This window comes from Pundamilia nyererei, unplaced genomic scaffold (assembly GCF_000239375.1).
Source record: "Pundamilia nyererei isolate P.nyererei 1_Seehausen unplaced genomic scaffold, PunNye1.0 scaffold00064, whole genome shotgun sequence".
Lineage (NCBI taxonomy): Eukaryota > Metazoa > Chordata > Actinopteri > Cichliformes > Cichlidae > Pundamilia > Pundamilia nyererei.
In genome coordinates, this window is record NW_005187465.1 from 1,976,775 (window position 1) to 1,992,959 (window position 16,185).

Consider the following 16,185-nt stretch of genomic DNA (forward strand, 5'->3'; position numbering starts at 1 on the left):
TTCAGTGTTTCAGAGATTCTTTGCAATAGGCTGCCATACTGAATATTTAAGGATACTTGACAGTTGTCTGAGTACCAGCCACCAGTGACCCTGTTACCCTGTCGTGCTTAACACGGATAATAAATCTTTCAGTTCAATAACAGAGTGCATGCAGATACCAAGTCATGCAGATTTTTTTTTCCCCTCAATGAAATAAAGATACTCACAAACACACACTATATTAGCCATCCATATTTAATAAAATTATGTTGCCATATGGAAGCACTCTATAAAAAGAGTGCTTTTCCTTACTTTTTTTCAATTTACCATTCAAGCAAAACACAAAGTGGTTTTGTAAATCATGCAGTTAATTTATCCCTCATCACGGAATTTGGCTGTGAAGAAATTGGTATTTTTTTAACTGCTCTCCGGATCAAAAGATCATGGGAAGACTAAAACACAATACTTATACACACTCATTTATGAAATATCAGTCGATTTTTAACTCCTTTCACACAAATAGTGTTTGTACAGTGAAAGAATGTGTGAGAAGAGCTGGATTATATGAATAAGTTACCTGACACAGAGGAGTAATCAAAGAAAACTAGCACAAAATCCTCTTTGTGACGGCTAAAGTTCACTCTTTGTGTTGAAGACAGGGGGATTCCCCAACAATGCTCTCAACTTCAAACATTTATTGACTCAGTCAGTACACCTGTCTGAAGTTCAGCCCCAGCTTTCATCTGAGCAAATCCTTCACACTGCTGATTTCACTCACAGATGTCAGAGGGCTCAGCTGAAGGCACTAATTGCACTGAGAAGGACAGTGAGACCTCTAACAGTCATTAGATAAAGGGCGACAAAAGACAGAATAAAACTTTATATAAAATCCTGGAAGAGCCTCCTTCATTTCCTTTCAAGCCCCGGCGATCTGTCGAGTTCTACATCTGAAGATCATACTTCAGGTAGATATCATGAACATATGCACTCATGCCAGCTGTGAACTTACCAGGCTCCAAAGTAGGAATGTGCACGATTTACAACAACATCAGAATAAATGAATGCATCAAGATAAAAGAGCCCAAGAGCCAAAAAAACGAGTTTAACTGGGTGACATGTTAACCAGACGTCAGTTTGCGTGATGATATAAATATGAAGCCAGGATCAGTCTTTTTTCTCATTAATCTGCGTGATTGATGCCGCTTTGTTGTGCCATTACCCTGTGGACTCCATTGACTACAGGCTTTTATGAATACGTCACATCCTGCACAAGTATAAGGCAAGCTGCATCTCCATGAACTGCTTCCACCAACGATGCATCACCTAATCATCTTATCACTCCCCAAAAGACTAAAAATGGGGCAAAAGAGTAGGTATGTTTGGGATAATGTGGGACACTGTCTGAAACGTTAACAGATTTAACTTGAAAAGTAAAGAAATGGAGGCAGAGGACAAATACAGTGCATTGTATTTTACTTGGATGCAAACTTTTTATAAGCTGAAATAGAAGCTCAAGCTTGTTTTATGATAATGAGATAAGTGATAAGTCTATCATACATATGGGAAGTTGAAATGATCATGAAATAATGATAGGAATTATATAAGTACACTGAGCTCGCCACAACTGAATGGCAGATACTTGTTTACCTGTGTATTCCATTTATCTATCAGACAAGCTGCTGAGAGTCGTGACTGTCATTCAGACCCGAGTCTGTCTGGTGATCAGTTCTGGGCTTCAGCAGGCAGATTTTTGTAAACTAATGACGATCATTGTTGTCTCAATATGTGTCTTTGGTCAAGCTCTGTAGCAGAGAATGCTGGAAGTTCTCATCACACGACTCGGGGATCAAAAATTCCAGCAGCAGGTCACAGATGCAGTAAAGCAGATGCCTGCAGAAAAACACAGATGTAGGAAAAAGACATCAGGAAAATGACATTCTTAGATTGATGATATAATAGTATAAATATGAAAGGTAAGAGGAGTTTGCAGTTCTATCTGAAACATTAACATTCTGGTTGTACTGTTTAGTGATAATCAGAGACCAGCACTGATACAGTTTCTGTTTCTTGTTAGCTTGCTGTTTGGTTGCTGACTCACTTGTTTATCTGGTGGTCCTGCAAAGACTCCAGCATAGTCTCCAAACTCAGTCTGTACTTCTCATTACCCAGCATGTCAGTGATGAGCTCTGCTCAGACACAAACAGTGAAACATACTGTCAGAAGCTATGAAAATCAGGGCAGCATTTAACAGCAGTATTCTGATTTGAACAGCTGTTATTCACCTGGGAGCAGCTGCATCAGGCAGTCCAAACATTGCTCCTTTGTTTTCTCCTTTTGTGCAGCACTTCGCTCAGGCTGTGGTTGAGCAGGCAGAGTGCCACCAGGCCATACAGCTTCCTGCAGCACTTGTAGGTAAATCACCCAGCAAGGAGCACTGGTAAGGTGGGCGACACCTACATCCAACCATCTGACACAGAAATCAGTTCAATACTTTAGTGAGTGCGTCCATGTTCAGGACATGTGCCAATGTGTCAAACAGACAGATGGGGAATTAAATGCAAGCTCATGAAAAAGCGTGCTTTAAGCAATTACAGGAGAATGCAAAACATGAACCTTAAGCCAGAAGTGAGGTCCCAGAGGCAGATATCAAGCCAAAAGTTGTGACCAGTATGACCATTTAATGATAGCTTAACATTAGGGGTAGGAAAAGCCCATTTCCCACACACCATGTGGTAAAGTGGGTCCAGTAGTTATTTAGTTTAGCAAGTAAAGCACAAAAACCCATAACATTTATGTGTGTGTGCTAAAAAACTCCTGAAAGACAATCGGAGAGAAGATCGTGCACCATTAAAATCCAACTAACCACCACTAACCTGTCCTTGTGCCCTCTAGATCTGGCTGAATGAAGGAAAAATAAATGACTGTAAATATGTCACCTGCTCACAAAATAGACACCATAGCCAACTGTTGAGGCCTTGCTGTGATTTATTGTAATGAATAAAAATTCAATATTTTTTCCTGGAATGTAAATAACAGAATGACAGTACAAAGACTGCGAACAACCAAAAGGACATCACACAAACTATGGCAGAGAGTAGACAAACACCAGAAAAGTCCTCTAGCAGAGTCACCTGAGGTATAAGTTTTATCAAGTTGAAGTTTCGTGTTCCAGGTAGAGAGTGTCCGTCTCCTGATCCCTAACTGGGAGCTGGTTCCACAGGAGAAGAGCCTGATAGTCGAAGGCTCAGCCTCCCATTCTACTTTAAGAAACTCTACCCATACATATGATGATCATTCAGGACTTTCTATTCAAAGAGAAGAATTTTGAATTAAGTTGTGGTTTTAACAGGCAGCAAATCAAGAGAAGCTGATATGTTAGCACTCTCACTGTGGCCTTTGAACTGAAGGTTTTTCAGGGAGATTTTACCTGTTTACAGTAACCCACTCTAGAAGTAACAATCTCAAAGTCATTTTTCTGTCTCACTCTCACAGGATGTTTCTAAATTTGACAATATTGCTCAGATGAAGTGAAACAGTCCTAGAGATTTGTTTAATGTGTGAGTTGAGTGACATATCCTGTTCAGAAATGGCTCCAAGATTCGTCACAGTGTTACTCGAGGCCAAGGTAATGCCATCAAGATAAAGTATTTGATTATACGCCATGTATCTGATATTTTAGAGAGAAATAACATAATCATTTCAGTTTTGTCTGGGTTTAGAAGTAGAAAATGACAGGGCATCTGGTACTTTAAGACTTGCCTGTAGTTTTACTAATTGCTATGAGTCATCTGGCTTATTATCACAGGCCGTCCCAAGGTGTCAGAAGTTATTCGCCCATTGTGTAAGTCAGGGGTGTCAAATTCAAATACACAGTGGGCCAAAATTCAAAACTGGAACAAAGTCGCGGGCTAACATTAATATTTATTGAAAAAAAAATCTTCCTCCAGATATAAGAATGAATCTTTTCTTATGGACTCAAATAAGTTTTGCTGGAAAACTGAATATGGAACAAGCAAAGCTTAATACTAAACAATATATATATATTAGCTGTATAATACCAGTAGGCCAGCTCTAATAGTAATTTGGTATGGCTTCGCGGGCCAAATGTAATTAGGCTGCGGGCCAAATTTGGCCCGCCGGCCAGAGTTTGACACCTATGACTTATGGCAAAGTTACAGTCTCAATGTTATTCTTTATTTTTTCTCAGTGTCTTCTTGAGGAACAGTATGTGTATATGTGTACGTGATATTAAATGAATGTTTAAGTGCAGGTTATTGTGCAGACTCAGCACAGAGCATCAAAGAGTTGATTTGTAGTGTGTCACATCAGTGTGGTGGCAGCTGTCCTGGCAGCCATTTTTGGAATTCCATAAGATACTATGATTCATATCAGTATGTCACACATAAACACATTGTATTGAAGGACACAAAAACAGAATCTTATGAGAATTATAAGATTCTGCTAACATTCTGTCCACATTTGATAACCTGCTTACGATGTGAAATCATCATCAATGTGTGTGGGCAAAACAGAAGCAACTTTGGATTTCTAACTACAAATCCATTCTCTCTTGTTTCTTTTTGTCTTTATTCCACTCTAAAAGTTGGATGTAACAGTGAGACCAAATTCACAACCCAATAAAAACAGATCCAGGTACATTTACTGCAATATTCAAACTGAATACAGGCTGCTGGCCATTGACATGTAGTATCCTTTTGACTTGAAGTCACCTGGAACTGTAGCTGTGCTGTAAACAAATAATGAAGCACAGTTTGACCAGAATAAGAACTAGAATCTTTAACACACTAAGACAATAAAATATTAATGACAAACCAGTGGTAGAAGCATCATAACATCAAGAAAACTGGACAGTTAAAGGATTTTTCTTTTTACATAAAAAAGAAAAAAAATGTTTGATGATTTGAAATGTTTAAGTGTGACAAACATACAAATAACCCATTGTGGACCACTAAAATGTTGTATACTATGTAGTATATACCTTATTTACTTTATTTATTAAATTTTGGGTTTTTGTTTTTTTGCACTACATTAGACGTTGTCAAAAATAACAATAGCGTTGGCATTTTTGTTATTTGTGTTTTGTAATCTTTATAAAAAACTAGTAAAAAACCACCTCTTAATCTTTGGTATATGGCGAGGCGCTGTGGACATCCAAGTTTGTGATTGTGTAGATTTTTCAAATCAATACCATGGTTGCATCTACTGAAAATCTCTGTGAAGCTTAAATCTCAGTGACCTTGACTTCAAGGTCAGACGTCAACTTTTCTGAAAATCGGAGGCGTTTCACATTTATAACACAGGTATGTCTACTAGGAGGCTGAAGGGTAGCACTATATACTTATAAACAATCAAAAACAACAATTTATTTCCAATTTGTACGGAACTTATTTCTGTAAACATGGTGTTTTAGGTCGGATTAAAGGACTGATGTGATGGTAAGGTGTCCGCTGCTCTGCTTTGAATATTGGTAGGCTTTTTTTTTTTTCACAAGAATTGCTACTTCCCCTAGAGTTTTGGCCACACCAGCAATCAGAAGATTCCCTATGAGAAAGCATTTAGCGACAGTGGGAAGGAAAAACTCACTTTAAAAAGGAAGAAACCTTCGACAGAACCAGGCTCAGGAAGGGACAGTCATCTGCCGCGACTGGTTGGGGTGGGGGGAGTGAATTAAAAAAAAAAAAAAGCCAAAGTGATAATTATTGGAGCAGCTTAATTAATATTTCCAGTATAATTTGCTGTTAATATCCTTTTCCAACCCCAGTTTGTGTTTTTATCACTTTTGTCCAGGGTGGAAGATGCCATGCTGGAGATTGACTCTGTATGGTTTTTCAGTGTTGATACTTGGGAACCTGTTGGAGAGGCCAGGGTTGAAAAAGGGATGCCGGAGAACCTGAGAGGGTGTTATCCGCTGGTGTGCATCCAAGGCCAACATCTCTTTAATTAGGCTGACAAATAAGCGTTGGCCATCTTCTGGTCCTCGTCTAAACAGCATTATTTGTTCGAGGTCATCCAGACGTGTCAGTTTTATGTATCTTGTCTCCAAAGATTCATATCCTGTCTCGTATTTAAATTGTTGGGCGGTCTTAAATGTCCAGCGTTGTTGGTTGTAGTTGTCTTTTGTGAAATAGTCTTCAGTGTACACGCCAGGATCGAGAACATGATCTGGCGGCTGACCCTGAGTCTCTATGATGAATTTCAAAACATCATAATATTTTTTTCCAGGGTAGAGTGGCACCCCTGTAACAAGCTCAACAGCCACCAGCTCCAGAGACCACATGTCACTTGCTTCGTTATAAGGAAGGCCAAGCATAACCTCAGGTGCACTATAACCAACTGTCCCCACACGGTCACCAGGCATCACTGCAGACGCAGGACATGCGAGGCCAAAGTCTATAAGTCTGACTTTGACTGGAGACTCATAGCGATTTACAACCATGATGTTTCCAGGTTTGAGGTCAGCGTGCACTATTCCCACAGAACCCAGGTGGGACAGGGCATTTGTGAGTTGACCTAAAATTGGCCTGACTTCGCTTATGGAGAGACGCCGATTATTCGGGTCCCGTGTGTAGTCCCACAGGCATTGGTCTAGGAGTTCAAATTTCAGGCAAACACGCTCTCCATCGTGGAAAAAGCCGTTCCATTGAACAATGTTGGCGGCATCTGGATCCAACCTTCTCAGCTGCTCCAGGATGAAAATTTCCAGTTTTGCCTGTTGCAGAATATCAGGGTCGTTCTTGTTCACCTTAATAGCCACAGCTCGGTTGGTTTTGGTATCACGGCATTTGGCTACAATACCATAGCCCCCTTCTCCGAGGAAAGCCTCTACCTTGTAGTGGTTTCCCAAAATGCTCCCTTTAACTATTCCAAGCTCATTTGAGCGGAAGGATGGGTTAGCAATGACTTATGGCATAAGTCATTGTTGATTTTGTCTTCACTCCTGATTTACTTACAGTGCAAGTAAATTGCACAACAGTTCACAAACAGCTGCAGATGCGGAGGAACTCTTACCTCTCGATGAAAGTCCCGAAGAGCAGTCTGATGGCCTTCTGGATGTTCTCAGTGCACAGCCAACTCCACTGATCCTTCATCAGCAAACACAAGATGTTCAAAGCGACATCAGCCACAGCTGTGTCTGCAGCGCGCGCGCACACACACACACACACACACACACACACACACACACACACACACACACACACACACACACAAACCCCCATTAATTATACATTAATTATACATTTATTTCAGCACAAGGATGGGAATCTTCACAAATGAATTTAAAAAATATTTGACTACTTGTAAAGGCAGAACACACCATTAGTGGTAGTGGGCAAAAACATGGAGTTACCTTTGTGTTGTTAATAAACAATCAACCAAAAATTTTTTAATGAGAAATATCTATTAATAGATGCTGAGGTCAAGATTTTCCACTGCAAGTAAAAAAAACCATTCTTACTAAATGTGGATTCAAAAAGTCTCCAAAATGTGTTTGTGCCCTATTGCTGCAAATCGTCTACTGCTCAGCTAAAGCCACCACAGACATTGGGTTTTGCTGCACCCATGTGGTAAAACTGTGTCAGTGCATCTTGCCAATGTGGATAAATCTACTTCAGACAAACTCAACCTGTGCCGTGAGTTTTCCCTGAAGTCTTCTTTACATCTTGCTCACACCTCTGCTTGTTCTCTTTCCCATTCAGTCCACATAACAGTGTTTCCTGCTCACCAACAAAATTCTCGAGGTGGGACAGTGACATGCCATTGAGGACCTAGAAAATCAGAATAAGCAAATGATTTCTGAAGAAAATGTCAGCGCTCTCTCACATTAGTCTGAAACATGTTTGTGTTGATAGTTCATGAGGAATAATAACTTACAGTGCTGCCTTCACTGAAGCAGTATGTCACTTTAGGATGTAGATCAGGAATGTTGGGTATATTGAAGGCTGGGGAGATTTTGCTTGGGAAAAGCCTCCTGAAGCACAGAACACAAAACAGGAATCCCCGTGTTACAAAAATAAGTGAATTAAATCCAACATGAAAGAAGCTGAGAATTAACTCACCGAATTGATAATAAGGAAGCAAAGTAGATTTGAATGTGTGTGAAGACTGGTATCAGGCAGATAGAGCTCTTACCTGTATTTTCTGTTGTCCATTGTTCTTCCATCAGGATCTCCATCAATGTCCTCTGTTGGGCTGAGGGGTTCTGGATGTGGGAAAGCTGTCTTCAAAGTGTCCAAAGCATTTTCCATCATCTTTCAATCAATCAAACATATGTGAGATAATTAAATTCAAGTTGTAGAAAAAAGAAAGAAAAAGCATCCAGTTTTTGTCTCATTCTGAACATGATTAGCTTCTTGAGTATTTATTCTTCTCTATTTTGTGCGTTCTTGAGTATTACAATGTGGAATTTCTTTACACATTTTCACAAAAGGTCCAACTCCATGCTCAAGAACAAGGCATAAAACTTCTTACTTAACTCTCGCAGGGGAGTAATGGAGTAAATTTCACAAAATGCAACTACTTATTGGTTTAATTTTCTGTTAGCTTGTTCCTACCTTATCAATTCTTGACTTGGCAAAAGGTTTTCTTCCAAAATATGTACAGACACCTGAATTGAGAGCTAGGAACTCCTGCATGTCTTCGTTGTTGGCTATCTCAGGAATGCTGCTTAATTGCTAGAAAACAATAAAAATTATACCACAAGAACAAACGTCAGAACCCTGCAAATGCAAAAGTTATAATCCCAATGCTTACTTTTAGGAAGGCATCCAGCTGGCTTTTACGCACTTCAACCTTCTCACCGTCTGGACTGCTGAATGAGAGATCAGGGAAAATCCTCTTTGGGCCCTTGACATCTGAAATGCAATAAATAAATAAACGTGGCATCTCTTCTTGGACTACTAGGGTTTGGTGATGTCTTAAAGCAGAGGACGATGTCTTACTCTTGATTAATTTCTTCATTTCGGGCTTCTCCTCTAATCGTGTCTGCAAGTTGAGGAACTCGCTGTATCTGCGATTGACAGCGTGACAGGCCGCATGCTGTGGAGTGGCGCTGCCATCACTGGTCGCTGTCTGAAACTGTTAAACAGAAAGAGGGGTGCAGTATGCAATCATCAATAATCCAATTTCATAAGACAGCTTCATTGTACCAGGCTGTGACATGACTGTACCTTTACAGTGTAAAGAATATAGGGATGTATGCCGGTGCCACGCTGGTCTTTTGCGGTGACGGTGCCACCAATTCTAACATTCTGGATGTTCACAGGTGCCACTGCATTGCTGGGGGAATCCAAGTTATAAGAGGGTAAACAAAGCTTTCTTCTAGGGCAACCTGGAGATTTCTCTTCAGCTATGCCTGCTGGCCACTGGGAGTCCACCGGCACCACCACCTTCTGTCCTAGATTTCTCAGTGGACCGAAGCATCCATAGGCTTCAACATCTTTAGAAGTGAGCATGCTGCAGAAGTTATTTGAAGGACCACACTCGCAAAATCCTCCTTTCAGATCATCATCCGAGTCAGACTGAGTTAGCGAGTCCAGTGAAATTATTTTGGACTCTGACGAGTTGGAGTGATGGGCAGATGTAAGCGGACAGCAGTTCACTTTGTATGATGTGAGCAGACCTGGGCGGCAGCTTTGAAATTTCCCAGCTGACGCCAAGCTAACCATGCTGCTCAGTGAGGACTCAGTCTGCTCCGTCGTGCTCCGGCTCTCATTCAGGTCATCAAGGTCAGAGGCGCTTTTGCTGGCGAGACCAGCTTGATCGGAAGAAGACAGTGACATGCAGGTGGCCCAGGACTCCTGGTCGATCTGACATTTGTATAGGGGATCTACTGGGAGGTCATCCACGTTGATTTCCTGGTGTGGTTCTCTGCATCTGGTAAGTATGTCTACAATGGTCTGGTTGAGCCAGTCAGGATCGGATATCCTGGTTATGAGCGGTAGCAGCACGTTGCAGGTAATAAGTTCTGTAACCATGTAACCTCCTGTCCTGGTTTCCATCTGTGGGTATGGAACCAGCACGTGTAGTACAAGGTGAACTAGAGCTCTGGAGTAGCTGAGCTCAGCAGCTTTGCTGCTCACAGCTGGATGAGGGGTGTCTACTTCACTGTAGAGCTGCCAGAGGCTCATGCTTCCCTTTTGTGTTGACTGTATCTGTCTTACTGTCATGTAGTTCTGCAGGTGACCCCCGTACACCTCCAGCAACCGCTGAACCAAGGCTTTTCTGTCCACTTGCCGGGCACGCTCCTTCAGTTCCATCACTGACTCCAGCATCGAATTACGCACCGCACGCTCAAACTCGCCCTCCACCTCGGGCAGTAGAGTGCGATACCACGAGGACACAAAGTCACGCACTGCTTTGTGGACAGCGCTGTGGATCTCATGGTTCAATCTCCACTCGTGCTCAGGTGAATACTGAGGTGGGTTAATGTTGCCAAGAGGCAAGAAGTGCTCCAGGTGGAGAACGCTGTTGGCATCCAGCAGAGCCCGTGACCCAAGCCAACCTCCGAGAACTACCAGGAGACTGGTGAAGACACAAAGGAGCCAAACATTAACAAGAAGGTGGAAGAGGACGAGCCACACCAGCAGAACTCCGACCCCCAACAGCTTCCCCTGCCCAAGAAAATCCAATAAAGACATTATGATCGGCAGTGGAGATTTGTCCTGTTGAAAAAAAAAATGCATATACTGTTAAATAACAAGCAATAAGAACATTATAGTAATGACTAAATTTCAGTATACCGGTAACTGTTTAATGCAGGGGCGGGGGAACTCCAGGCGTTAAGGGCCGAAGTCCTGCAGGTTTTAGATGTGTCCTCCATCCAACACAGCTGATTTAAATGGCTAAATTACTTCCTCAACATGTCTTTAAATTCTCCAGAGGGTTGCCAATGAACTAATCATTTGATTCAGGTGTGTTGACCCAGGGTGAGATCTAAAACCTGCAGGACACCAGCATTTAAGGCCTGGAGTTCCCCATCCCTGGTTTAATGGCTTCAATTCTCACATGATAAAGCCAGCCAGCTACAACTCTCACTCAGATCTATGTTTACACAGTGTTTGTGTCTATGATGGGGCTTTTGCATATCCCTTTATAGGCCTTCCATTAACAAATATATGCATTATAATGTAATCTATTTCCCTCAAGTTTTATTTTACAAATTTCCTTTTTTCATTTGAGACTTTTTTGTAAATTAAAATCTAAAAAGAGAAAAAAGAAAAGAACTAGGAAGCCTCCACAAAGATAAGCATCTAAATCCTCATAATTAAAACGGTAAAACCGGAATATGCAGGGAATTAGAACAATAATTTAGCATTTTTTTAAGGTGATGTTTTTCTTTGTGTTTTTATAGAAAATTAATAAAACACCACACCTGATATGACATAGGCAGAAGTTGTGTTGCGTTTACTGTAAATGGCCCACAGAATTTGGAGGATGTGTGATTTAATTCAACTGACCATTATACATGTTAAAATTTAAATGGCTTGCAGTGCTGTACTGGATTCAAAACACTGACCCAACAAAATTACAGTTCCAGCAAAATCCCTTCTACTGAGAGACTGTTTTATATTTACTGCCTTCATGAGAATAATAAAAAATGATCAGATAACGTCCGAAGTCATTTGGAAGCAAAAGGTCCATATGACAGCTATAAACCTATTATGTTGTTTGTATGGAGTATAATGTTCTACTCCATTAACTGCCCCGTGACAATGTAATTATGCTTGAATGCACCATCTGTTACAGTATCATGTCAGGGGACTTTCTTCCATGTCAACAGTAAATTGATATAAACTTTAATGGCCAGCGAGTATTGCCTGTTGTTGAACTTTTTTCTGCTTTCTATATTTCGCATAACAGTCAAACCTCGAGAGAAATCCAGGGCGTGTTTACAAAAGTACTGTGGGCTAGCAGCAGCTGAGGTCAGAGCAGAGGTCAGTGAAGCTCACCTATTATATGCAGCTAGCCCGTAGCCTACTGACAGTGGATTTCTATTAGTTTAGGCTATGAAGCAGAAAAACACACATTACCTGAAAGGTTAAAGGACTCTCTTTGGACAAATGCAGGTCGTGTTGAATGTCTTCCTGCTCCGGTCTTAATCCTCCAACAAAGATTATCTGGATAGACGCACAGAGCCCATATGGACAGCTCTCTGGCTGCTGGTTGTCTACTTGAGACAGTTAAAGAGCAATACAGTCATCTATGTGCAGCTGAAAACAAATGCTAGCGATAAGTATGCAGATTTTAGAGAATAAAACTATGTGACCATAAATAAATGAACAGACACAAAACAAGCATACAAATGATACACATTTAAGTGCTAGTAGCTAAATCAGCATAAGTTAAATTCCTTTACTCCATTTTTACAGTTCTGCACACTTAAATATTTTAAATTTATTATCTCTACATTTCTTCTTGATTTAATTGCGTACTTCTGTGTTTTCACCAGTGTTTTCTGCAGAGTAATGAGAGTGATCTGTTTTACAAGTTGACCAAAAACTATATATATAATGTTATGGATACACATAAATGTAGGAATAAAGTGATCGGCAACCCATAACTGTAAAGTAAAGTTTTGGAGTCCTGATTCATATATTCTATATTGTTCTTATTGGTGTATATTAAAGCAATATATTAGTCATGGGAGACATGGGGGGGGGTGATGCAGTAAGCACTTTCTTTGTCTGAGCTCCTTAAAACAGAATTTTTATGTAATAAAAACATCAAGGCTTTAGTCCTTAGCCCTTGACCTTCAGGGGGAGTTGCGCTCTCTGAGTGGTCTTATTTTATGTTTATTATCCTCAATAGCCAACGATATTCTATTACACCTACACTATGTTTTGAATGAGTAGAGGCAAACCTTAACTTGGAGAACAGTTAAGATAAATTGCATTAGCATAGATGCTACTGCCATAGTTTGTCAGTTGCTTGCTGCTAAAAGCATTTGGAGGTAAATAAGTTGTCTAAAGTGCTCCTAAAAAGTACTAAGACATTTATCTCTCTTCTACTCATATCTTGGTTGTGCAATATTTAGTGATTTCCCTTCCTGTTTCCTTTAACTCTTTCCCATGGGTAGTCCTTTAGTGTCTCCCTGTAAAGTCAGTCATGTCTGTTTGTTTAATTTTCTTTATGTCAGCTTTGTCTTTGTCTCTGCCTCTTGTTTTATTTTAGTAGCTCCTGTCTTTTGTGCACTATGTTCAGTTTTGCTTCCCCCCTCTCTTACTCTTAATTTGTCCCCGCTGTGTCCTCAGCTGTCTCCACCAGAGATGGGCAGTAACGCGTTACTGTAATCTGATTACTTTTTTCAAGTAACGAGTAAAGTAGGGATTACTATTCAAAAACGGTAATTAGATTACCGTTACTTTCCCGTAGTAACGCTGCGTTACTAAAACCGTGATTTTTTTGCAAGAATGTCTGACAGTGACATAAGTGAGTGCGCTGTTAGTGACAACAGCTGTGTGCAGAGCAACAACTGATCACAAATTGATTGTGGGAGAGAGTATGAGCGTGCAGCGTTTAAAGCGTGGAAGTACTGACCTTACTTTGAGTTTGATTCCATAAAAAGTGACAAAAACATTAGTGTCCATCGTGTGTGGGATGAAAACTTCTTTTTACAGCGAAAAAAAACCCTAAACTTCCAAGCAAGCACGAGTGCGCAACCAGGTAATGGGAAATTCACAGAGAAACTGGCGGATTCTTCAACTGACCTGCACCAGGGTAAACCTCCGCCTACCCTACTCCTGCTTTACAAGTGAAAATAGAGCAACGGGACCGCTGAGTCTTTGACTTTATTTATTTTCTGCTGTGTTTTACTTGCATCTATTTGAAAGAGTGCGTGTAAACACAAAAAATATTTTATTTTATGTGCTGGAATGTGTAGAAAATAGGTTTAAATGACCCTTAGGAGGTCCTGGAGCCATTTTTCATCCACAGCGTTTTTTAATATTAGGCCATTTTCACTGTGTTGAATAGAATATAGGCAAACTTTCCAAACCTTTTTTTTTTAACTGTAGAATTGCAGTCTGAGTTTATTAGATTAGCTTAAAGTGGCTAAGCTACAAACCGCCATCCACATGAGGTCCTAGAGCCAAAAAACGCCCCATTGAAACCCATTATAAACGCTATTTTTCACTGCCCAATCATTACCATCAAATTAAATGTCATTTTTCCACTTTCACTCAGACTTTGAACTAGGGGCCTTAGAATTTTAATTTTTTTATTTGTCCACCAGGTGGCGCCCTTTTTTCATTTTTGAGCATTGAACCAAATAAGGCCAAAAATTCAGGTTTGGAGCGCCTCTTTCTGCTTTAAAAAATGGGAAAATGAGTGGTGTTGTGTGTCACTATCAATGACCTTTATATATTTTTTTTAAATATAAAGGTCTTTATGCCTAAAAAAAGAAAAAAAAGACAAAAACTGACTTTTTTTTCCCCAAAGTATTCAAAAGTATTTTCTCTGAGACGGCCACACTCCAATACAAACAAATGAAATATAAAAGCAAGGACCAAAACCAAATTACATTTAATTTCCCCCTTCAAACTCATATTTTAAACACAGCCACGGTTGATTTACCCCTGCCCCCGGAAGTAGTCCTTCGTGTCAGGCTACGTACGCGCATTTGAAAAGACGCACATTGAGCACAAAATGTAGCTTCTCTCATCTCAATGAGAGAAGGGTTATGTAATGGATCATGTAGTGACACCATATATCTGTCAGTGGATCATGTAGCGACACCATATATCTGCAAATTGTGAGCGAAGAGGAGACCGATGGAAACAGCCACTGGACAGACGGATAATAGCAGGGCACCCGTCTGTCGTTGCACATTTGCGCACAGCCTCCGCTGTCGGGGCTGCAAGAAACGCTGATGTTTGCGTTTGAAAAGGTGAAAAATAAGTGTCGATATTGAATTTAAAGTGTTACAAGAAAAATTAATATTTTTTTATCTTAAAACGGGACGTTGACGTCACGACTTCCTTTCTTCCGGTGTGTCTCCTTCCTGATCTGCTGCTAACGACAGCAGATCTGCTAACGACAGCAGATCACGTCTAAACGTGCCGTCACGTTGGATATAAGGTTGCAAGTGTAATCTTGGACACTTTTAAACCCGACCGAGCCAGGCCGCCTGTGAGAAGCGCTGATTTTTTTTTCATTTGAAAAGGTAAGACGTGTCTGCTCCGCGGACACGCAGCGGCATGTCCACCGCCTGGCCTGGCTCGGGGCAGCCGAGTATACTGTTCGCTTTAGTTGTGAAACAAAACGCTGAATTCGGAGAAATAAACCTTGCGAGGGGAACGATAACGACGACAAGAGTCTCCCGATCGTTTACTCTTGCTATCCTGTGAACAACATCGGCGTGGTGTTAATTGTTTGCTATTTTCGCGATCGCGTCGCGCATGAGGATATTACCAGGTAAACTCGCCACATTTTTAAACATTTTGTTGTTCAACAGCATCAACACTGACGGAGTGTGTTTGAGATAACCTCACAAGTGTCACAGATGACACATTTGGCGTTTTTTTTTTGTTTTTTGTTTTTTGCTGGTTTGTCGGTAGCAGATCCTGAAACGCAAGACGGCCACACATTGGAACCACGTGGAATCTGGCGTTCGGCTCTTTTTTTGATACATTTCAGTGCGTGTTGTACTTGTATAACTATGCATGTGACAAAACTCTTTCTTCCTATCGTGCTATGTGACCTGCCGTGCCAAATTAGATGTTGGAAAATGTTTTGGGATTATGCGCGATCTTCATGACACAAACACGTAGTGTCTTTGGCTACGTTCACACTGCAGGTCTTAATGCTCAATTCCGATTTTTTGATCAAATCCGATTTTTTTTGTCTGCTCGTTCACACTACAAATAAAATGCGACAGCAAACGCGCTCTAGTGTGAACGCTCAAAGCGGCCCGCATGCGCAAAAGAAGACGTCACACACAACGCGCTCTGTTTAGACCCAGAACAAACTATATTGTTTGACTGATGGCCCTTAATATAAAGACTTCGGACTTCATGTTTCCCAATTTTTGCTTTAAGTTATTTTGTTATCTACATAATAATGTAGATAACAAAATAATTATCCTCATTGCTGTTTTAGAGAGGAGCGATGCTTCAAAGGATAGTTGCAGATTTCTGTAAGAGTATGCAGATTATGCAGTACAAATAAAATGTTAACGTTTCTCCAACA

The 16,185-nt window shown here is 40.7% G+C and overlaps 1 protein-coding gene across 1 annotated transcript in view; it reads right to left on the minus strand.

Moving 5' to 3' along the window:
• Positions 1 to 233: 233 nt before the first annotated feature.
• Positions 234 to 16,185, minus strand: part of snx19a (sorting nexin 19a) — a 34,591-nt gene continuing 18,639 nt past the window's right edge. Inside the window, exons 2-13 of the mRNA XM_005735518.1 lie at positions 12,030 to 12,169; positions 9,168 to 10,661; positions 8,940 to 9,075; positions 8,752 to 8,852; positions 8,553 to 8,672; positions 8,131 to 8,249; positions 7,873 to 7,969; positions 7,625 to 7,766; positions 7,009 to 7,132; positions 2,262 to 2,446; positions 2,078 to 2,165; positions 234 to 1,869 (exon numbers count right to left, since the gene is read on the minus strand). Of these exons, the coding sequence (XP_005735575.1) occupies positions 1,758 to 1,869; positions 2,078 to 2,165; positions 2,262 to 2,446; positions 7,009 to 7,132; positions 7,625 to 7,766; positions 7,873 to 7,969; positions 8,131 to 8,249; positions 8,553 to 8,672; positions 8,752 to 8,852; positions 8,940 to 9,075; positions 9,168 to 10,637 (2,694 nt within the window). The 5' untranslated portion in view covers positions 10,638 to 10,661; positions 12,030 to 12,169 and the 3' untranslated portion in view covers positions 234 to 1,757. The remainder of the gene's footprint in view (positions 1,870 to 2,077; positions 2,166 to 2,261; positions 2,447 to 7,008; positions 7,133 to 7,624; positions 7,767 to 7,872; positions 7,970 to 8,130; positions 8,250 to 8,552; positions 8,673 to 8,751; positions 8,853 to 8,939; positions 9,076 to 9,167; positions 10,662 to 12,029; positions 12,170 to 16,185) is intronic.